The 23,999-nt window shown below is 36.6% G+C and overlaps 1 protein-coding gene across 2 annotated transcripts in view; it reads right to left on the reverse strand.

Moving 5' to 3' along the window:
* Positions 1-17,425: 17,425 nt before the first annotated feature.
* Positions 17,426-23,999, reverse strand: part of CWF19L2 (CWF19 like cell cycle control factor 2) — a 145,738-nt gene continuing 139,164 nt past the window's right edge. For both annotated transcript variants that reach the window (XM_072821811.1, XM_072821810.1), the window contains 2 exons: positions 19,957-20,058; positions 17,426-18,102 (listed from right to left, as the gene is read on the reverse strand). In XM_072821811.1, the coding sequence (XP_072677912.1) occupies positions 17,959-18,102; positions 19,957-20,058 (246 nt within the window). In that variant the 3' untranslated portion in view covers positions 17,426-17,958. The remainder of the gene's footprint in view (positions 18,103-19,956; positions 20,059-23,999) is intronic.

A 23,999-nucleotide genomic window follows, 5' to 3' on the forward strand; every position in this document is an offset into this window, starting at 1 on the left:
GAGTTACATTTAAAAAGAGAGAGATAATTTGTTAAATTCAAATAAGCATGGGAAATTTTATTGATTTGAAAAACTGCTTTTCTTCAGTGAAAGCCAAGTTGTACATTAAGGAAGACGCATAGATAGAACAGTTTAAACTCCCACCTTTACCCAAATAAGACGTTATGTTCAGCCAAACTCTGGTCACCAATGCAATTTGGTATTGTATCAAGATATCACTGTACAGTGTCAGATCTGCCGTAGGGAAGCCAAATAGGGGAACATTTGGAAAGGGAGAACCTTTATTTCCAACCTTGTCTATGTTACCAGGCACTTGCCTGTGCACTGGATATATGTAAACTGGTTTAATTTCAACAGCTTTCTGATATTTTTCCTGCCCTACCTCCACTTTCATGAAACTCTAATCACCTTAAAGTCAAGTTCTATCTTCTTTGTGCTCCATTCCGAAAGCCCTGCACAATGCCTATCTCATAGTAAGTAAGTACAACAACATGAGTGAGGCCACACAATTGCTAACATCTAACTGCACTACTCCAAACTCATGCTCTTTATGACATTTCTAAATAGAATTTCCTATAGTGGAAAACCCTCAATAAATTGAAGTGGGTTGCATGTTCTCTACTGGCATTACTTTCATTTTAAAACCAAAAATATGTGTAACTATATTCAATTATTGACTTGTATAATGCATCCAGTGGGCAGTCTGACATTGAGCTGAAGACAGGGTAGTAACTATAATGAAATATAATCGTTGTGTAAATGATGATCAACACCTTAACATTTAGTACATAGAAAGAAGATAACTAATAGGTAGGATGGCATGTTTTACTGTTTATCATTAAAATGTTTCTTAATAGAGACTAACAATTTGAAAGGTAAGATTGATGAAAAGCATTAACTATGCAATAAATTCTATGACTGTGTATTTCACAGAGATCTATTGTAGATGATCATTCTGGAGCCTAGAGATACCATAAATCATCAAGAAATAAATGTCCTTTTTACTAGTAGAGACTGTGATAGTTGAAAATTACTGCTGGAAGAAGATTCCAAAGTTTCATCAATTTTTATCAAGACGTTCAAGGGACCAAGAGTTTCTAGGTATGTTAACTCAGGGAAGGAATGACATTTTCTGTCCAAAGGTTGACTCTCTACCATTGTGGTGAGGGCACTAGCTCATGGATTCTTTTTTTTTTTTTTATTTAAATTCAACTTGCTAACACAATAGCATAAAACTCAGTGCTCATCACATCACATGCCCTCCTTAACGCTCGTCACCTAGTTACCACATCCCCCTACCCACCTCCCTTTCAGCAACTGTTTGTTTCCCAGAATTAGGAGTCTCTCATGGTTTGTCTTCCTCTCTGATTTCTCCCCAATCAGTTTCCCTCCTTTCCCTTTTGGTCCCTTGCACTATTTCTTATATTCCACATATGAGGGAAACCATATGATAATTGTCTTTCTCTGATTGACCTATTTCACTCAGCATAATACCCTCCAGTTCCATACATGTTGATGTAAATGTTAGGTATTCATTCTCTCTGATGGCTGAGTAATATTCCACTGTATATACATAGACCTTCTTTATCCATTTATTTGTCAATGGACATCATGGCTCCTTCCAGTTTGGCTATTGTGGACATCACTGCTATGTAGTTCATGGATTCTTTCTCAATCACTGTAAGTTGATCCATTTCAATGATACAAGAATACAAATGATAAATGGAAGGAAGAGTACTAGTGACTCTATTTAACTGAATTACTACTCTTTATGAATATCATAGGACCATTGAAGCCTGCTCCAATTTATATCTACCTGACAGAGAAAACGTTGCATGTATCAAAGAAGACACACAGATAAGTATCTCTGAAAGAGTCCTGTAACTCTTCCCCTTTTTGGTATGGCAGTAGTACTGTTCATTCGTTCATCTCTACATTGATATGTCTGTGAAATGTGCAACCAAAACTGTAACACTTATTCCAGACCTTATTTTACTGTAACAAGATGACTGGGAGCTCTTCTAAATGACCTCCCTGAATTTTACACACTCCTTCCCAAATTAATTTCTTAAAACACCACTTCAAGTAGGTTACCATCTTTCTTAACATCTGCACTAATGCCACAATACTGTTGGAGAAAGCTGCAACTACTTAGACTTAACAAGATTTCCAAAATATGTCCCGTATCTTTCAGGGGATTCCCATCTCCTTAGCGTTCCCCCAAATGACTTTTGTAGACACAGTTGGTTTACTTGCTAACCTCCAAACATGTCTTGTATATTTTCCATTTGCACTTTGCTCTCACTATTTTACCCAACCAGAACATCATATCCTAGCAACTTTCACTAAATATTATCCATGGACTCAGTAAAATCCACACTCATCTAAAATTGTCCCATTTTGAACAATCTCCCATTTCTTTTGACATGATATGCAAATTCTTTAGTTATTCTAAAATACAATTTTAAATTTTAACATTAAGCTTTTCATAATTTAACATCTTAAAGCTTTAATATTCTTAAAGACAAAAAGCCCATTTTACTCTTTTTTACATTTCCACTCTGCCCAAGTATGTTGTTTATAGTACTCAGTAAATATTTTCTAATTTGACTCTATTCTTATTTAATAAACTGTGAGAAAAGGAAGGAGGCCAGATTGCAAAGCACAAACCATGACCTTTCTTAGCATCAGATTTCACAGTAAATTCGTCAAATTTGGTGGTTGTCTTTTTAAATACAGATTGATAGTTTTTCTTGTTGGTGTATTTAGATTTAAAACGACCATTTTACCATAGATTTTTTTAATTGAATCACACATTCTATGTTTGCTTTATCTTTTTTTGTCTGTCTTTGGTATTCCGTATCACCGTCTATTAGCTGTGTAGTGATACACCCGTCTTAAGCTATTCTTACAGTGGTTACCTTAGTAATTACAACTCACATCCTTGATTTTTCAAAGGCCAATGTTAATGGGTACGATTGCCTTTATCAATGCAAAGACTCTGAACACTTAAACTCTATTTACCTCCTATAACAGGTTAGTATTTTCCAGAAATGGATGAACAATATTTTCATTCTGCATGCTCTTCTAGTATCTTGCCACTCCTCCAGCAAAAGATGAAGTCTAGTTCTCTTGCACTTGCAACTGGTTAGATCTTTGGGATTGCCTCAACAAATAAAATGCTGCAGATGTAATGTGGCTTGGTTTCTGGAATCAGTAACTAACCCCAGAGGCAAAGTGATACCAAATGTTGGACTTCTCTGAATACTCATCTCTCCTAGACTCTACTACCTTGTGAGCTCTTTTATGCCTTCAAGCAGGTGGATATGGTTTGGTTTGAAAAAAAAAAAAAAACTCTTCTAGATAGTTTAGGTTTCCTATGTGAAAGCTGACTCAGATTTCCTAATCTGCCACTACCATAAGCAGAATGCTTTGGTCAGAGATGCCTGGGTGGCTCAGTCAGTTAAGCTTCCAACTTTTAGTTTCAGCTCAGGTCATAATCTCAGGGTTGTGAGATGAAGCTCTAAGTAGGGCTCTGTGCTCAGTGCAGAGTCTACCTGAGATTCTCTCTCTCTCTCATAAATAAACAAAATCTTAAAAAAAAAGAAACAAACAAACCTTTGGTCAAATTATTAACACTGGAGCCTAACTTTATAGACAATGTATACCACTCAGAGAAAATTCTGTTGGATATTAACTTTCATCCTCTCCCCTATTAAGATTATGTGGTTTTATTTGCACTCATAGCAAATAACAATTTAGGCTCCTTGCATATTTCTCAGTTAATACTACATTAAATTTATGCATTTTATAATGTTTGCTGACAGATTACTGACTTACCTGAGTATACTCTATAGAATATATTACTAGCCAGGCCACTGGCTTTTTTTGGCAAATTAGAAGAAACATCAAATTTCTCAACCTGTACCTATGATGGATATTAGTTGCCTGGAACTAACATCAAGCCAAAATTCTTCAAATAATATTCTGGAAATCATGGGGTTGAAGTCAAAATCATTACAACTTCCTGCATGTGATGATGGCAAAGAATATCAATGTGATGTCAATGTAAATAAAGCAAAAGGTGAATGAAGCCCCTCAAGGTCCATTCATATTGTACCAAATGGTAAAAATTCATTTAAAATGATAATTAATATTCATTGTATGTGTGTGTGTGTGTATGTAGACACACACACTTCACTCACTCATTCATCCATCCATTAATGGACACTTAGGTTGTTTTCATATCTTAGCTATTGTAAATGATGCTGCAATGAACACAGGCATATATATGTCTTTTTGAATTCATGTTTTCACCATTTTCTTTGGGTAGATACCCAGAAGTAGAACAGGTGGATTGCCTGGTAGCTCTATTTTTAGTTTTTTAAGGAACTTCTATATTGTTTTTCACAGTGCAACAATTTACATTCCCACCAACAGTACATAAGTATTCCCTTTTCTCCACATCTTCATCAATACTTTTCTATATATACAGTAGCCAGTCTGACAGGAGTAAGGTGATACTTCATTGTCATGTACCTGCATTTCCCTGTTTATTAGTGATGTTAAGCATTTTTCATGTGTTTGTTGGTCATCTGTACCTTTTTTTTTTTTTTAAGAAAAATGTCTACTCAGCTCCTCTGCCTGTTTTAATCTGATTACTTTTTTTTTTTTTGAGTTGTAGGAGTTCTTTATAGATTTTGGATAATAGCCCCTTATTAGATATATAATTTGCAAATACCTCCTCCCATTCAACAGCCTTTTCATTTTGTTGATGGCTCCCTCAAAGTGTAGAAGCTCTTTGGTTTGATGTTGTACCATTTATTTTCACTTTTGTTTCCCTTGCCTTTAGAATCAGATCAAAAAATTTTTTTCTGCTAAAACCAATGTTAAGGAGCTTATAAGCCTATGTTTTCTTCTAAGAGTTTTATGGTTTCAGGTCTTATATTCAAGGTTTTAGCCCATTTTGAGTGGATTTCTGTATATATTTTAAGATAGTGGTCCAGTTCCATTCTTCTGCATATAAATGTTTTCTTTTCCCAGAACCACTTATTGAAGAGACTGTCCTTGCCCCTTATATATTCTTGCTTGCTTTCTCATAAATTAATTCACTATATATGCATGGGTTTATTTCTGGGCTCACTATTCTGTATCATGCTTCTGTTTATATACCAATACCAAATTGTTTTGATTACTATGGTTTTGTAAGATAGCCTTAAAATCAGGGAACATGATACCTCTGGCTTTGTTTTTCTTTATCAAGATAGTTTTCTATGTGGGGTCTTTTGTGATTCCATACAAATCTTAAAGGTATGTCTTTAAGAGGATAGTTAAAATGTTCTATTAAAAATGCCATTGGAATTTTGATAGGAATTATATTGAATCTGTAGATTGCTTTGGATTATATGGACATTTTAACAGTATTAATTCTTCCAGTTCATGAGTATGGACGATCTTTCTATTCATTTGTGTCTTCTTCAACTTCTTTTATTGGTTTACCATGTACAGAGCTTTTACCTCCTTGGTTAAAGTTATTCCTAGGTATTCTTACTGGTTTTGATGCAGTTGTAAATGAGGTTTTTTTCTTGATTTATTTTTTATTTTATTTTTTTTTCTTGATTTATTTTTGATAGCTTGTTACTACTGTATAGAAACAGATTTCTGTATATTAATTTTGTATCCGGCAACTTTAATGAATTCATTTATTAGTTCTAACAATTTTTTTGGTGGAGTCTCTAGGGACTTTTATGGTATCATGTCATCTGAAAATAGGGGCACTTTTAATTCTCCCTTTTTAATTTGTATGCCATTTTTCTTGCCTAATTGCTGTGTGTCTAGTAGGACTTCCAATACTATGTTGAATAAAAGTGAGAACAGTAGATATCCTTGTCTTATTCCTGATCTTAGGAAAAGCTTCCAGCTGTGGTTTTATCTTATATGGCCTTTATTATGTTGAAGTATGTTCCCCATATAATCACTTTGTTGAGAGGTGTTTTTTTTTTTAATCATAAATAGATGACCTGTAATTCTTTTTGTTTCTTTTTCTTTCTCTTTCCTTCTTTCCTTCCTGCTTTGCTTTATTATTTTTTTTTCTTGTCTTTACCTGGTTTTGGTATCAGAATAATATGGGCTGATAAAATGAGTTTGGATGCATTCCCTTCTCCCCAGTTTTTGGAAATTGTCTGAGAATAGGTATTAAACCTTTGAATGTTTGGTGAAATTCACCAGTGAAGCCATCTACTTATGATGTTTGTTGGGAGGTTTTGAATAAGATTCACTCTCCCTACTGGTAATTTATCTACTCAGATTTTCTATTTCATCATATTTAAGTCTTGAAAGATTGTACATTTCTACGAATTTATCTTCTAGGCTGTCTAATGTTGTTGTCTCTTATGATTCTTTGTATTTCTGTTGTTATCAGTTGTACCTTCTCATTTCTGACTTTTTTTGAGCCTTTTTTTCTTGATGAGTCTAGCTAAATATTTGACAATTTTATCTTTTTGAAGAGCTAGCTCTTATTTTCATTCATCTTTTCTATTGTCTTTTTAGTGTCTATTTAATGTATATCCACTCAGATCTTTATTATTTCCTTCCTTCTACTAACTTTGGGATTTGTGTGTTGTACTTTTTCTAGTTCCTTAGTGGTAGAGTTAAATTGAGATTTCTCTTCCTCCTCGATGTAGGTCTTTATTGCTATAAACTTCCCTCTTAGAACCATTTTTGTATATTCCATTGATTTTTCATGTATCTTTTTTCATTTGTCTCTTTGTATTTTTTATTTCTCCCCTGATTTCTTCCAGGACTTAAAGAGTTTTCAGTAAATAGTTTAATCTCCTCCTCTATTTGTAGTTTTTCCAGTTTTCTTCTTGTAATTGATTCCCAGTTTGATATCATTGTGATCAGAAAAGATGCCTGATATAATTTCAGTCTTCTTGAATTTATTGAGCCTTTTTTTTTGACCTAATATGTGATCAATCCTGAAGAATGTTCTACGTACACTTGAGAAGAATGCATATTCTGCTGTGTTGGGATTAGTGTTCTGTATGTATCTAATAAGCCCACCTGGTCTACTGTAATAAGGCCAGTGTTTCCTTATTGATTTTCTATATGATCTATCCACTGATGTAAATGGGGTGTCAAAATTCCCTATTATTGTATCACTATCCATTTCTCCTCCCTCTCTTTTAATATTTGTTTCATATATTTTGGTGCTCCTGTGTTGAGTGAATATTTATTTATCAATGTTGTATCTTCTTGCTGGAATGACCCCTTTGTTATTATGTAGTTCCTCTTTGTCTTTTGTTACAACCTTTGTTTTAGAGTATGTTTAGTCTGATATGATTAAAGTTATCTAGCTTTCTTTCCATTTCCTTTTTTAAATAATAAATTTATTTTTTATTGGTGCTCAATTTGCCAACATACAGAATAACACCCAGTGCTCATCCCGTCAAGTGCCCCCCTCAGTGCCCGTCACCCATTCACCCCCACTCCCTGTCCTCCTCCCCTTCCACCACCCCTAGTTCGTTTCCCAGAGTTAGGAGTCTTCATATTCTGTCTCCCTTTCTGATATTTCCTACCCATTTCTTCTCCCTTCCAATTGCATGGAATTATCTTTTTCCATCCCTTCACTTTCAATCTGTGTGTGACCTTATTTCTGAAGTGAGTCTCTTGTAGGCAGTATACAGATCTTTCTTTTCTTTTTTTATTCGTTCAGCCACTCCCTACCTAGTGATTGGAGAATTTAGTCTATTTACATTTAAAGTGATTATATATACTTATACTATATACTTATTGCTATTTTGTTTATTTTCTTTTTCTGGCTGTTTCTGTAGTTTCTCTCTGTTCCTGTCTTCTCTATTTCCTTGTGGTTTGATGACTATTTTTAGCATTATGCTTAGATTCCTTACTTGCATTCTTTCATGTATTTACTGTAAGTTTTTGTTTTGTGGTTACCATACAACTCACATATATCATCCTATGTATATAATAGTCTAAGTTGATAGCAACCTGAATTTGAACACATTCCAAAATTACATTTTTACTTCCACCATTTGGTTTTTGATGTCACTCTTTACATTGTTTTTATTTCATGTATACCTTAATTACTGTAGTTTTAATTTTACTACTTTTGTCTTTTAATCATTTTAGTAGCTTTGTGATTAATCCACTACCTTTACAATATATTTACCTCTTCCATGGAGATTTTTACTTTTGTATGTTTTGTTAATTAATGCCATTTCTTTTCAGGCTTAAAAAAAATCCCTTAAATATTTCCTACAAAGCTGGCTTAGTAGTGATGAATTCCTTCAGCTTTTGCTTATCTAGAAAACTCTTTATGTCTCCTTCAAATTGGAATGATAAGCTTGGTAGGTTGAGAGGCAGGTCCATTCTTACATGGAAATTTTTTTTCCTTTCAGCACTTTGAAGAGGTCAGGCCACTCCCTTCTCACCTGCCATTTCTGAGAAATCTGCTGATACACTTACAAGCCTTCCCTTGTATGTAATAATCTGCTTTACTCCTGCTGCTTTTAAGATTTTATGTCTTTAACTTTTGATCTTTTAATTCTAATGGTCTTGGCATGACTTTCTTTGGGTTCTTATTTAGAACTCCTGGTTTCCTGGACCTACATGTCTGTTTCCTTCCCTGGGTTAGGGAAATTTTCAGCCATTAATTCTTCAAGTAAGTTTTCTGCCTCTTTCTCTTTCTTGTCTTCTGGGACCCCTACGTGAAAATGTAATTCTGCTTGATGTTATCCCAGAGGTCCCTTGAGTAATCTTTATTTTTTAAAATTTTTTCTTTCAGTTGCTATATGTGAGTGAGTTCCACTGCGGTATTTCCAGTTTGCTGATCCATCCGTTTCACCCAGTCTGCTGTGGAATGCCTCTAGTGTACTTCCTAGCTCAGTTATTGTATTCTTGAGCTCTGTGGCTTCTGTTGGGTACTTTATGATGTTTTTTTTTTTACCTCTCCACTGAAATTTCACTGTGTTCATCTCTTTTTCTGAGGCTGGTGAGCATCTTTATGACCATTACTTTGAATTCTTTACCAGGTGGATTACTTATTTCTGTATCATTGTGGTCTTTTTCTGTTGTTTTGTCTTGTTCTTTCATTTGAAATATATTTTGCTTCCCCATTTTGCTGGACTCTCTTGTGTTTCTGTGCATTAAATAAGACAGCTACCTCTCCCAGCCTCGAAAGCTCATCTTGTGTAGGTGATATTTCTCATTTCACCTTCCCCTAGTTCTTGGTTGTCTCTCAAACCTTTGTGATTGTCTAAACAGCTTAATTTATTCTTGACATGCCCCCATTGTTGACGGCGTGCCAATGCCTGTCAGTGATCCAAGGGGAAGACTCTCATTTACCATCTAGTTTCAGGCTGATTAGAAGCCAGACCCTCAGATACTAGCTTTTAAAGTATGAATATATGTACAGTCCTGTGGGTCTGTAATCAAAATCCCTGCTGGCCTCTAGACCAGAGATGTGAAGATGTCCTCTGAGTAATAGTTGCAAAAATTGGGGCTCCAGGTGAGTGCACATGGAGCTGTAAATCTGTTAAAGTCCATGGGAGGAGGAGAGTTCAGGATTTTCCAACACTATCATCTTGGATCCCCTCCATTTTACTATTACTAGTGTATAATTTCTGCATTAATAAATGACAAATAAGGGATGCCTGGGTGGCTCAGTGGTTGAGTGTCTGCCTTCAGCTCAGTTTGAGATCCTAGGGTCCTAGGATGGAGTCCCACAACAAGCTCCCAACCGGAAGCCTGGCTTCTCCCTCTGTCTGTGTCTCTGCCTCCCTCTGTGTCTCTCATGAATAAATACAATCTTCTAAAAAAAATAAATGACAAATGATATTCTGAGTTTTTTACTTTGGTACAATCTCTCTCAAGTTTAGGGATCATAGTACCCTTGCTTCATAAAGCTAGTTTAGAAGTTCTCCTACATGCTGAAATAGCTTAACAGGTATTAGGATCATTGGGTATTTAAAGGGATAGTAAAATCCCATGAGATTATCTGGGCCTTGTTCTTTTTATTCTGTTCATTCTCTTGATTCTTCAAAGTTTTTTTACTATATTTGTGCTAAACTTCAGCTTATCTTCTATCCATCATGTTCTCTTCAACCTTTTAAATCTTTTTTCATTAAAGAGCTTTCTTCTTTACATCTTATCTATTAAGTTATCTGTTATGAAGAGACTGTCTTTTTTCCAGTGGATAGTCTTTCCTCCTTTGTCGAATATTGGTTGACCATAAAGTTGAGGGTCCACTTCTGGATTCTCTATTTTGTTCCATTGATCTACGTGTCTGTTTTTGTGCCAGTACCACACTGTCTTGATGACCACAGCTTTGTAGTACAACCTGAAATCTGGCATTGTGATGCCCCCAGCTATGATTTTCTTTTTTAATATTCCCCTGGCTATTCGGGGTCTTTTCTGATTCCACACAAATCTTAAGATAATTTGTTCCAACTCTCTGAAGAAAGTCCATGGTATTTTGATAGGGATTGCATTAAATGTGTAAATTGCCCTGGGTATCATTGACATTTTCACAATATTAATTCTTCCAATCCATGAGCATGGAATATTTTTCCATCTCTTTGTGTCTTCCTCAATTTCTTTCAGAAGTGTTCTATAGTTTTTAGGGTATAGATCCTTTACCTCTTTGGTTAGGTTTATTCCTAGGTATCTTATGCTTTTGGGTGCAATTGCAAATGGGATTGACTCTGGAAAAAAGACAGTATCTTCAATAAATGGTGCTGGGAAAATTAGACACTCACGTGCAGAAGAATGAAACTAGTTCATTCTCTTACACTATACACAAAGATAAACTCAAAATGGATGAAAGATCTAAATGTGAGACAAGATTCCATCAAAATCCTAGAGGAGAACACAGGCAATACCCTTTTTGAACTTGGCCACAGTAACTTCTTGCAAGATACATCCATGAAGGCAAGAGAAACAAAAGCAAAAATGAACTACTGGGACTTCATCAAGATAAGAAGCTTTTGCACAGCAAAAGAAACAGCCAACAAAACTAAAAGACAACCTACAGAATGGGAGAAGATATTTGCAAATGATGTACCAGATAAAGGACTAGTATCGAAGATCTATAAAGAACTTATGAAACTCAACAGGAAAGAAACAATCCAATCATGAAGTGGGCAAAAGATATGAACAGAAATCTCACAGAGGAAGACATAGACATGGCCAACAAGAACATGAGAAAATGCTCCGCATCCCTTGCCATCAGGGAAATACAAATCAAAACCACAATGAGATACCACCTCACACCAGTGAGAATGGGGAAAATTAACAAGGCAGGAAACAACAAATGTTGGAGAGGATGTGGAGAAAGGGGGAACCCTCTTGTTGGTGGGAATGTGAACTGGTGCAGCCACTCTGGAAAACTATGTGGAGGTTCCTCAAAGAGTTAAAATAGACCTGCTCTATGACCCAGCAATTGCACTGCTGGGGATTTACTCCAAAGATACAGATGCAGTGAAACGCTGGGACACCTGCACCCCGATGTTTATAGCAGCAATGTCCACAATAGCCAAACTGCGGAAGGAGCCTCGGCGTCCATCGAAAGATGAATGGATAAAGAAGCTGTGGTCTATGTATACAATGGAATATTACTCAGCCATTAGAAACGACAAATACCCACCATTTACTTCGACGTGGATGGAACTGGAGGTTATCATGCTGAGTGAAATAAGTCAATCGGAGAAGAACAAACATTATATGGTCTCATTCACTTGGGGAATATAAAAATAGTGAAAGGGAATAAAGGGAAAGGAGAGAAAATGAGTGGGAAATATCAGAAAGGGAGACAGAACATGAGAGACTCCTAACTCTGGGAAACGAACAAGGGGTGGTGGAAAGGGAGGTGGGACGGGGATGGGGGTGACTGGGTTATGGGCACTGAGAGGGGCACTTGATGGGATGAGCACTGGGTGTTATGCTATATGTTGGCAAAAAAAAAAAAAGTTATCTGTTTTTGTTTTCCTATGTTTGTCTTCATTTCTGAACTCTAAGCCTTCCTGGGTGTTGACAGCTCTCATTTAAAATATTTTTGTCTTCACTCACTTCTTTTCTGATAGTTTTACACTTCTAATATATGCTGGTTTTTTCTTCACACATTCTACCATTTTCTTAGTTTTTAAACCCATTTTGAACTCCTGAGTTACAGTGTTCATAAGTTTGGGGACTTGTCTGTCTGTGGACTCTCACTGGCTGTAGGAATATTAGTTGGCTCCTAATCTCTCTCATCTTATAAAAAACTTTGCATAGGATTTAAATGAGATAATATTCTGTCACTTACTGTTCTGGATGAAGAAAGTTTGCCTCTACTTTCAAAGGGAAGGAATAAGCCAGAGTAACTTTTTATTTTTTTAAACTCCACAGTCATCATCAGATGCCACTATATTCACCCACAATTGGGATTGTTTCCAATTTCTGCTACTCTTTTCAGACTAAGCTGTCATGCTTTGTGGTAAGCACTTTTTGGCAATGTGGGGGTTCTTTTGTGCCTTGGGTTCTTAAAAGCCCACTTGTTTTCCTTCCGCTTCCTTTTGTACAGATGCCGTTAATATGCAGGTACTACTAATGATGGTAGTTTGTCCCTAACTTATTATAATTGGGGCTACGGGAATATTCTGTTTTGAAGACGGTTTCTGTAGGTCTTTGGTTTTGCATTCTAGTTGCTTTGTGGCTATTTATAGCATTTAGTGAGGTTCAAAAACTGTATCACTGTCACTACCGTCATTCCCAAGCTATTTTTTTAAAGACTTATTTATGATAGACATAGAGAGAGAAAGAGAGAGAGAGAGAGAGAGAGAGAGAGAGAGAGGCAGAGACACAGGAGGAGGGAGAAGCAAGCTCCATGCCGGGAACCCAATGTAGGACTCAATCCCGGGACTCTGGGATCACGCCCTGGGCCAAAGGCAGGCGCTAAACCACTGAGCCACCCAGGGATCCCCTCCCAAGCTATTTTTGAACTGTCACTCATCTAACAAGAGTCCTGAGAAAAATGTGAGAGTAAAACATGGATAAAATGAATTAGTTGACTTAAGAAAACTGTCCTACTTACATCTGGCTTATTGACTGTATTATAATATCCAGGAAGAAATCTAACATTTCTTTGGAAGAACAAGTGCCTTTATCATAAATAGTAAAGTACGCTATGAATTGTCTGTTTAATCAAATTCAATCATGGGGATGTCATCTTGGTAATAACTAATTCATAGTCCTCCTTTTGCATTACCTTTTTAATTTCCAGCAAAAATGACCACAAAGAAAACACAAACAGGGGTTCTGATATGTTCTTCCTTGAAAAAGAAACAAAAATTAGCAAAGAAATCACTAATAATTCAAAAGGGTTTCACACAACAAAAACAAAAATTTCCGATTCTGGTGTTTGAAAAATGAGTAACATGTCTTTTTCACTATCTCTAAACTGTAACATGTTCCAGCAAAATCCTACCTGATCTAGAGCAGCAGCCTACTGGCTTATGTGCTATCCAGCCAACACTGAGGTGATGTCACTCTAATTTTTCATTTCTCCCTTTTACAATATGTGTTTAAAAGGTTTTCAAAAAGATACCTAATAGTTCCATTTGAAAAAAGTTCTCCCTTTTTACACCCATTTAAATGACTTTTCACATACTACTTCGTGTTCCCATTTTAAACCTAACACTACATTAATAGTGTTAATAATAGGTAAAAAATTGTTTTCACAGCTGTCGTTTTAATGACGGTATTTATTTTACTGAGTTCTTTAAGAAGTACTAAGTAGCTGTTACAACCGGCAACCCAATGGCCAAATTGGAATTATTAAAGTGACATCACACAAATAAACGAACTGGTGTCATATATGATCTCTATTATCTTACAAGTTACAACAATAATTCATGTTCAAAGCAGTGAATATAAACAAACACAGAACTAGAGTTTCACATACCTTCCCATTATATGGCCCATGCAGCCAAAGGACCACAGATAACAAGGACCCTGGGAATTAAATACTCAAGGCTGCACTTGAAAGCAATGGTTACTCCTCTCTTAATGTTATGAAATGCCATATACATAAAATTTAAGCTTAGCTTTAAATTTTTAAATGTATCTTTATTAACAGAGCTAATTTTAAGTAGATTTTTACCATCCAACCAATGCCACATCTTTTTTTTTTAATTTTTATTTATTTATGATAGTCATCACAGAGAGAGAGAGAGAGAGGCAGAGACACAGGCAGAGGGAGAAACAGGCTCCATGCACCAGGAGCCCGACGTTGGATTCAATCCTAGGTCTCCAGGATCGCGCCCTGGGCCAAAGGCAGGTGTTAAACCGCTGCGCCACCCAGGGATCCCCAATGCCACATGTCTTAAAGCCTTGTTTAGAAACTCCCAATTTTTAAGGTACCAATTTCTATATTAGCTCAGGAAACGTGAGTTGCTGCATGAAAAATATAAAATTTATGACTCTAGGGGATGCCTGGGTGGTTCAGTCGGTTAAACATCCAACCTTGATTTGGCTCAGGTCATGATCCCAGGGTTGTGGGATGGAGCCCCACGTCAGGCTCTGTACTCATCAGGGAGTCTGCTTAAGGATTCTGTCTCTCAAAAAAAAAAAAAAAAAAAGGATTCTGTCTCTCTCCTCCTCTGTGCCCCACCTCCCCCCACACATGTGCTCACTTTCTCTCTCAAATATTTTTTTTAAAGTACATAAAATTTATTACTCTATCCTTTTAGATAGTTTATTCATTGCTCTTATAAAGTCCAAAATAGGTGTTACTAATGGGTTGGCAATATTCCTACAAGAGGTGCTGCAGGGGCCTAGGGTTGTTCCTGTTTAATGCTGAAAGCCCCAATCACAATACATAAATGATTTGTGAATATTTATGTACCAAATAACACTGTAACCGTCATTATGAAGCAGACCTCTAAGTATGAGCAAGATGAAAAGAAACATCCTGGCAACTCTGTTTACACACTATGGCAAAACAGAAGTAAACGGATGAAGTATAAATGAATTGGAACAAGGTGTGCAAAGTACAAAGAAACTAAATAAAATAATGTTCACACGAAAGAAAGAAATTTCTATAAATTGCTTCTTGAGAAACTTGACGAAAATCTGAATATCCAAAACTCAAAAACAAAATGATTAAAAAAAAACTGGAATTAAGGAGATCACTTAGCTATAAAAACAAGAACAAGCAGGGGAAAAAAAAAAAAAAAATCACTACAGAATCAATCAATAAATTAGATACAGCAGGAAACAGAAAAGGCAAGCCTGAAAAACTTTATGCCCGTTTACAGAGGGGACACCAAACATGAATTTGGATCAACTCAAAGGAACGCAGAACACTAAAAACAGCAAATACTGAAACAAATAGAAGAACTTTTCTCTCATTAAAAATACTTTAAAATAGAATTAGACATTTAAAGCAAAAGTGTTAGAAGGTATTCTGTGGATTATGACAGATACATTAGTAATATGTGCTATTATTGTCATTTGTTTTTACAGAGGCTATAAACCACACACTACTTGTTTAAACAGTAAAATATCTTTGATATGAGCATTGTTCTGGATAAAGTAAGTTACTGAGAAACAGCTTGATCTTTCTGCCTCTTGCATTTAAGATTCGTCAAGGCTAGAGCAGTGCTAAGGCTTAAGATATGATCCCTCTACATCACACACTACCATTTTGGGGACTCACACATCCTGGCCAGCTTTGAAACCTCCTGTTCTTGCAGGTGGGACATGTGACCACTAAGCCTCTCAGGTACATCAATCTCTCCACACATGCACGTGATGTCCTAACCTGTCCTGCTGTCCTGGGCGTCCCTAACTCATGGCTCTATTTCCCCAACACAGCATGTTCAGTAAGCTCTGCCTGGACTCCCACATCTGGTACCGTCAGATGAGATCTCTCTCAGAGCAACAAGACAGGGCAATTGCAGAGTTCATCTCTCTTCTTTCTGGTCTTTTTGGGATCATTATACTTTCGTTCCTGATAGCCATATCTTAAAAAAACCACCATTTTATGTATATTTTCTATTTTCTGGTTATCTAAGGCAGGCAAATAATATGGTTACTTTGTCTTGGCTGGAAGATCAGTCTTCAGCTATTCATGAAAAAGAAAGGCTGACTCTGCATTGAACCAAGAGTACACAGGACAGAGCGAAAGGCCCCATGGAATCAGCCCCAAGAAGCAAGACCACAGCCCTAATAAGCAACTGGCAACATATCCTTGACCTAATTTTAAAACTAGTGAAACGGTGACTACAAAGTGCCTCAAATTTTCCATCTTTTTCAATGAATGTGCCTACTGCAGTTATTGTATGCTTCTCTTACTATTGTATATGGGGTGTGTGTGTGTAAGTGGTGCAGATAATTTGTCTCTTAAATTCATGCATCTTCAGATTGAAGCACCTAAGGAACCTCATCTCTGAGTCTTAGGGAAGATAAGATCCTGAATCTCAAGCCTATGCCTATTGCCCTACTGAGATGAGACTTTCTTGGGAGGATTTGAATATATTTTTAATGTGAGAGAAGTGTAAATTTGCGGCCACAGGGTAGACTGTTGGTGGATTAAAGGTGGCCACTGGGATACCTGGATCGAGTCCTACATCAGGCTCCCCACAGGGAGCCTGCTTCTCCTTCTGCCTATGTCTCTGCCTCTCTCTGTGTGTCTCTCATGAATAAATAAATAAAATCTTAAAAAAAAAAAAAAAAAAAAGGTGGTCACCAATTATCTGACACTACTCCCATCAAGAGATGGACTTAGGACCCATCTTTTGGAATGCAGACAGGCTCTGTGACAACTAAGACAAACAAAAGACGGTTGTTGTAAAAACTGGAACAGGAGGAAAATCGGGAGTTCAGTTTGCATATCCTTCTTATCCTATTCAAGGCCAACTTGTAATATTAAAAATAGCTATAGAGAGGAGCTACTCTGGAGTATTCACTAGACTGATGTAGGTATTCAACATCTCATGACAAAGTGTCAAGGATCAGCTCCCAAATCCAGTATCTTTGAAAAAGAGTTGCAACAAAAATATCTTCCATATTTAAAAAATAGGCACTCTTACACCATGGTTATATTTTAATAAGTATATGGCTTCCTCTTGACACCAAGTGTGAAAAAAAAGGAAAAACTAAGTGCAGATTAAGTACAGAGCAACAGAATGTGCTCTGGACATTTAGAATATTCTTGTTACTTAAGATTTTGTAATAGTACAACCCCAAAACGATGATCTGGCTTAGGTTATAACTTTCAAAACTCAAACAACTGTAAATTGTGTTATTTGGAACAATTATGTTTAAATATATATGCTGCCAAAGTGAGCATGGAACAATTACTTGTAAAATTCCCCAAATTCAAAGACACTATTTAAAAATCCAGAAATAAAAACAAATCATGAACACATTATGCTTTATTTCTTTATTATTCTTGGAACATTCTTTTTCCTTTAATAAAAAGATATACATACTAATGGTAGAAAATTAAGAGCCCCTCTATAAAATGCTTTGAAAAGAAATTGCAATTATTACTGAAAATGCCAATTCAGTTTAAAATATTCAAGAGACGCCAGTCAATAATCTTCACAACCTTGAAGCAGACTCGCCTCCCTCTGAACCAATGATCCGCTATACCTCCCAGATAATCCGTCAGAAAAGTCTTTCCACATCTTACACTGAACAGTTCAGAACACCAAGATGTAGGCATGGAACAGGAATGTAAATAGGGTACCCCTATACCTGGTCTCACTTCCCAGTTACTACAATGAAGTCCACAGGACAAGGTAGGGCAGGAAACACGATCCACTGATGCTTGGTGTCAGATACCCAGAGCAGTACCTTCTCTCCCTCTGGCTTGAGGGTCAGCTGGTTAGTTAGATACAATGGAAATAAAACTGAAAGGAATCTGAAGAAGAAATTTTAAAAAATGAATGATATGACTCAACATTTTTTATTTTTGGTGAAGTCGAATGGTTTCCACCACTGAGCAAACTGCAGTGCTTTCTTCCTCTGATCCTCAAAGCTTTCTCGGATCCCTTTCCTCCAGAGTCTTGGCTCTATATCCAGCATCCCACCAATGATTTCCTTTTAAAGAATGAGAAACAAAAAAAAAAACACAGACACATGTCTGAAACGGAATGAAACTATTTCTGTTTATTTTGCTACTAAATATAAAATTTAGTAGTTCTCTGTAAGGATGTTCAAATTTTACATAAATATTAGTTTGAAAAGTGTTATTTTCCAGCATGGAGGATCCTCAAAAAGTTAAAAATAGAACTACCTTACAATCTAGCAATTGTACTACTAGGTATTTACCCAATGGATAAAAAAATACATATTCAAAGGGGTACATGCACCCCCATGTTTATAGCAGCATTATCAACAATGGCCAAATTATAGAAGCAACCCCAAGGGTCCATCAGCTTGAAGAATGGATAAAGAAGATGTGGACTATATATACAATGGAATATTACTCAGCCATAAAAAGTATGAAATCTTGCCATTTGCAATGACATGGATGGAACAAGAGAGTATAATGCTAAGCTAAATAAGTCAGCCAGATAAGACAAATATCATAAGATTTCAATGATATGTGGAATTTAAGAAACAAAATAAATGAACATAGGGAAAAAAAGAGAGGGAAACCAAGAAACAGACTCTGAACTACAGAGAACACACTGCTGTTCACTAGAGGGGAGGTGGGGGGGATGGGGGAAACAGGTGATGGGGATGAAGGAGTGCACCTGTTGTGATAAGCACTGGTGTTGTATGGAATTGATAAATTCTACACCGAAACTAATTTTGCTCCATATGTTAACTAGCTGGAATTTAAATAAAAACGTGGGGGAAAAAATCTTGTTTTCTATTAGTTATAACTATGCAAACCCTGTAATTCTAGGTGTGCTAGTTGTGTTTCCTGTCATGCAACTTGTTCATTTTGTTGCTTGTTTTAGTACCTCTCCCCATGAGGAGAGGATCCTTCTGAGTTGTTCTGGTGAAGGCTAAGGAGAAAAAATTAACCAACATGTAGCAATTATGAACTTTGTTATTGGACTGCAATCCAAGCAGAGGTTCCTGTTCTACTACTTGGTATATTTATACTCCTGTTTCTTCTATTATTAGCTGGAGATCTTTTTTTCAGGAAACAAATCATATTTTAATACTAAGACAAAGAATTAAAAGTTATAAATCACCTTCATTTAAAAGTCATATTCCAAAGCCCCGTAAGAAATGGATTTTGATTAGTCTGCTTATTATTCTACATTATTTCCCTCATGATTCTCTTCCTGTGCTGTTAGCTACAGAAATTAATGCAATTTATGCTTGTCAGTATCCACATACACAAGGATATGGCGGAGACGTGCAATGCTTAGAGGGTGACATAGGAAAACACCATGTCCGGCAGTCTATAGACTTGCCTGGCATGAAGCGATACAGTCACATATGCTTCCTGGACTGTATGGTGCTTCATTACAAACGAAGGGTCTGCATCGACCATGAATGAGAGGCATGTGCACCCTTGGTTCTGTCACTGTGACTGAGTTACATAACCTGTCTGGAGGTCAGGGTCTTCATCTGTGAAACAAAGAACATCTAACAAAACAGAGTGCTCACAACAAAACCTGGCTCACTGTCAGCTCACTCTGGGTGTCAACAGGCGTCACCCTGTTCAACACAAGGCGTGCTGACTCCACGGGAAAACAAGTATCAGCACTCTTGACAGGGTCAGTATATATTTGGTTGCAAAGTGACATTCCTGACTGTTATGAATATTCTGGGATACTTTTATTAATAGTTCCTAGCTTCTTTCTCTAAATATTGTGTGGAACCATACTAACCAACTTCACTCTATATTGTGCCCAGTTTTTATTTCTCTTTGAAAGACAAGTGTTAACCAAATTGCTAAACTCCAGAATTTTATTAAACTTGTGAGCATACCTTTCCAAAGTAATGAGGGAATTTGTGTTGATCTTCAATGACATGGGCAAACCCTCCTTGGAGGCCAAAATCCACAGAGAAGTAAGGTAAGCCTCTGGGTACCTAAATAAATGGATAAATCACACATGAACACAGCCTAGAATCACAGAGTTCTGCTGAATCCCTTCTCCTGCTCTATGACATGAGAGTAATAAGCACCCCTTCAAGACAAAAGTATATAATAAATTTCCAATCTTACAAATACCTAGGCAATGACCTAACTTTCAAAGTAAAGCATTCATTTGGTAGCCTTTCAGCCAGACAACTCATATATATAACATCCAGCAATTATAATAAAAACCAGTATTTTCCTGTTTGTGGGGAAAACACGAAGAAGGTACTATTTTTTAAAAATATAACAGTAAAAAAAATTAATAATAACAGTAATTTTCCTGAGACTACACAGAGACTAAGGATATGGATTCACATATTTCCCTCACCAAGCAGAATAGGGAGAGGCCTACCCATATACATAGAGCTTTGTTTATAATCTGAGATTTTACTACTATCTATTTACTTATCAAAGATGAACTAAACCCAGTCAACCACAATTTTTATTAACGGGTGAGATGGGTATAGCAGTATTTAGTTTACCAACCTTATTTCAAAGTTTCTCCAGGATTACCTATTATCTATTCATCTCTCCTTTCTATATACACACACATAATCTCTCTCTCTCTTTCTCACACACACACACACACACACACACACACACGTAGTCTGAATTCTATCTTAACTGGAAAAGTCCATAGTTTCTGGCTTCATCAATTAAGTAGATCTTGTATCCTTGCTAGTTTTCCCTCTAAGCCTGAATTCTGTCACCACAAATTACTCAGATGGATCCTGATCCCCTCGTATAGTCAGCAGTTCCTCATTTTGGCACCGAATCACAGTTCTATGTAATTATATGTATTTTATATTGTGTCCTTGAGAAGGCATGACTTGGGAGGAGATAGTATGGTACGATGGAAAGAGTGGTCGTCATAAAATAATAAAAAGTAGTATAAATTAAGGCTTATTAAAAAGCTGTTCATGTTATAGGAAAAGCACAAGAAAAAAATCAGTTAACCAAATAGTACATAATATAAAATACAAGGTTTTGTGCCTTTGTATTTTTTTATATTTTTGCATTTTAAAAATACGATAAACATGTATGACCTAGACAACAGGCAAAAATGAAGTCAAGAGACAGATATGGCCTCTACCACAGCTCTGTTTCTTACACCTGTGTAACCAAGTTATTTAACATCTCTTGAGTCTCATGAGGACGAGGAGGAGCCACGAGGTTCACTGTGGGGATGAAGGAGGAGACTGCACATCAAGTATTTAGCCCAGTGCTGGGCACAGAGCAGGTTCTTCCAATACTACTATCTTTTCTGTCTTCTAAACAATAGTGCTTTGTGCAAACATGGTGGTCAAAGGAAAAAGGATGGAAGGCTCCATGAGAATATTTCCACTATCTAAAGCAGATCATCACAAAAATATTTCTGCTGTTTTTTTTAAAGATTCATTTATTTATTCATGAGACACTCAGAGAGGCAGAGACATAAGCAGAGGGAGAAGGAGGCTTTTTGCACGAATCCTGATGCAGGACTCAATCCCAGGACCACTGAGCCACCTAGGTGATCCAATATTTCTGCTATCGGAAGCAGAACATCACATGCAAATCACGAATGTGGATGGTTAAAACAATGTTCCAGAACTACATCACCAGTGGACAGTGCTTCCAAGGAGAGAGAACATGAGGAAGCAATTTGGGATGACTGTGCCTATGCCCTCTGTTCCTATATTACTGTATTCTGCAGAATAATGGCCCTAAAATATGTCAACATTCTAATCCTACATTTGTCATGAATATATTACCTCATATGGCAGAGGGACTTCACAGATGGGATTAATTTATGGTTACTGAAATGAGGAGGAGGTGTCCTGGGTTACCCATGTGGGCCCAATGCAATCATAAGAGTTAGTGTTAGGGAAGACTGGGAGATCCTACATCACTCGATTTGAAGATGAAGGATGAGCCACAAGCCAGGGAATGCATGCAGCTTCTAGAAGCTGGAAAAAGGGAAGGGCACAGATTCTTCCCATGGCTTCCAGAAGGAATGCAGGCCTGCTAACCACCTGAGTTCATTCCAACAAAACCTATTTCACATTGGGTTAGTTGAAATTAAACTTAAAATCATAGTATTTTAAGTTTGGGAAGAGGGACACCTGAGTGGCTCAGCATGGAGCGTCTGCCTTCAGCTCAGGACATGATTCTAGAGTTCCAGGATTAAGTCCCATATCGGGCTCCCTGCATGGAGCCTGCTTCTCCCTCTGCTTGTGTCTCTGCCTCTCTCTCTCTCTCTCTCTCTCTGTGTCTCTCATGAATAAATAAATAAAATCTTTAAAAAAAAAAGTTCGGGAAGAATTCATATGAAATCTCAATAAAATTGCCTTGGGAAAAATGAACACTTCTCTTGACAAGTCAGTTAATAACATGCACTTGCTCTGCAGTGAACATAAAGGTCTATTTCCCTCGTGTATTTCTATGAACTTCACACAAACTTCACACAAGCGAAGAAATCAAGATTCAGAAAGGAAACAAACAGGCATAAAAAGAAAAGGTTATACTCATCACAGAAGAATATAAGTCAACAAAGAATCAGAATGAATTTCAGTATGTAAATCTCTCCTAGAAGCCAAGGATCTACTTGAAAAAAAAAATCACCCAATCATGAAGCAGGTAAAACATTTTATGAAACTACCAGGGGCACTGAGTTTTAAAAAATAAGTATAATGAGGTTCTTCCAGAATAAAAATAACATCAAAATAAGTCAAGATTGTTCACTTTGTGCTCAGAAACGCTTTTTATCATTTTTAAAAGGCAGTGGAAAGCTTGTTAACCTAAAAAGTGACCTCCTCTGGAATTATTCCTAATATTCAAGTTCTCTTCAGAAGTTCATCCATATGATTATTGAATTCTAAAGCTGAGAGGTCATCTGGCTCATTCCCTGTCTGCTGTGATTCTCAGATACTATGCAGTGACTTAGAAAAGGCAACTGTTGGCATCTCTGCAATACTTCAAAGTAGCATATTCAACTACCATTCCTACAAAGATATTTCTTATTTTCTATATTGGTTAAAATAGTAAAACCTCCTAGATATTTAACTCAAATACTGTGCATGTTTTACAAAACAAACATAGAATAGGTACAAGGTGGTTTACCAGTAAGAAAACTGCATATACAGGGTAGCAAATGGAGAATAATACATTCTTTTACAATGTCTATTATGAAATATTTTCAAACGCCATTAAAATCATGCTATAAAAGAATATTTAATGGCACTGAAGATCATGATATGAGAAGTGAAAAACTCAGCCACAACAGGTGTGCGTACATTAGATGCCTTTTTGTACAGGCTCACAGAAGACAGAAATAAAGAGGACATTTGGAGAGGGGTTTGGGTTTTGTTTTTAATTTTTAAATACATCTTTTGGCCCAATTCACCAGCAAGTAAAGAGAAGAAGACTGTAGACAATGTTTTATCTTTCAATTAAAACTACCATCAGTAATGCAATGGAATTTCAATCTTTTGACTAAGATACAATAAATGTAATGAGAAATCCTACCAGTCACTTGTATCAGGAGTTTGCCTTTCCAAAAGAAGAAACAGAAGAAAAATTATCTGATGCCATCTACTACAAGTGTCAACAAATTAAAAAAATATATATATAAAAGTTTTAATTTAAATAAAATATTTTGGACTTTATAGATTACATAGTCTCTCTGTTGTAACTCTCAGCTCTGCCCTCATGGCATGAAAGCTTCCAAAAACAATACATAACAGACTGGTGTAGCTGTGTTACAATATGACACCAATTACATACACGGCAGCAGGATATAAGATTTAGCACAGGCTGGAGTGTCCAACCCCTGCACCTGGACTGAGCCCTCCAGAGTCCACGGTCTTTTCTGTTCTGTTCTACGGTGTGTAAGAGTGCCTGGTAAATAGCTGTC

This window comes from Canis lupus, chromosome 3 (genome assembly GCF_048164855.1).
Source record: "Canis lupus baileyi chromosome 3, mCanLup2.hap1, whole genome shotgun sequence".
Classification (NCBI taxonomy): domain Eukaryota; kingdom Metazoa; phylum Chordata; class Mammalia; order Carnivora; family Canidae; genus Canis; species Canis lupus.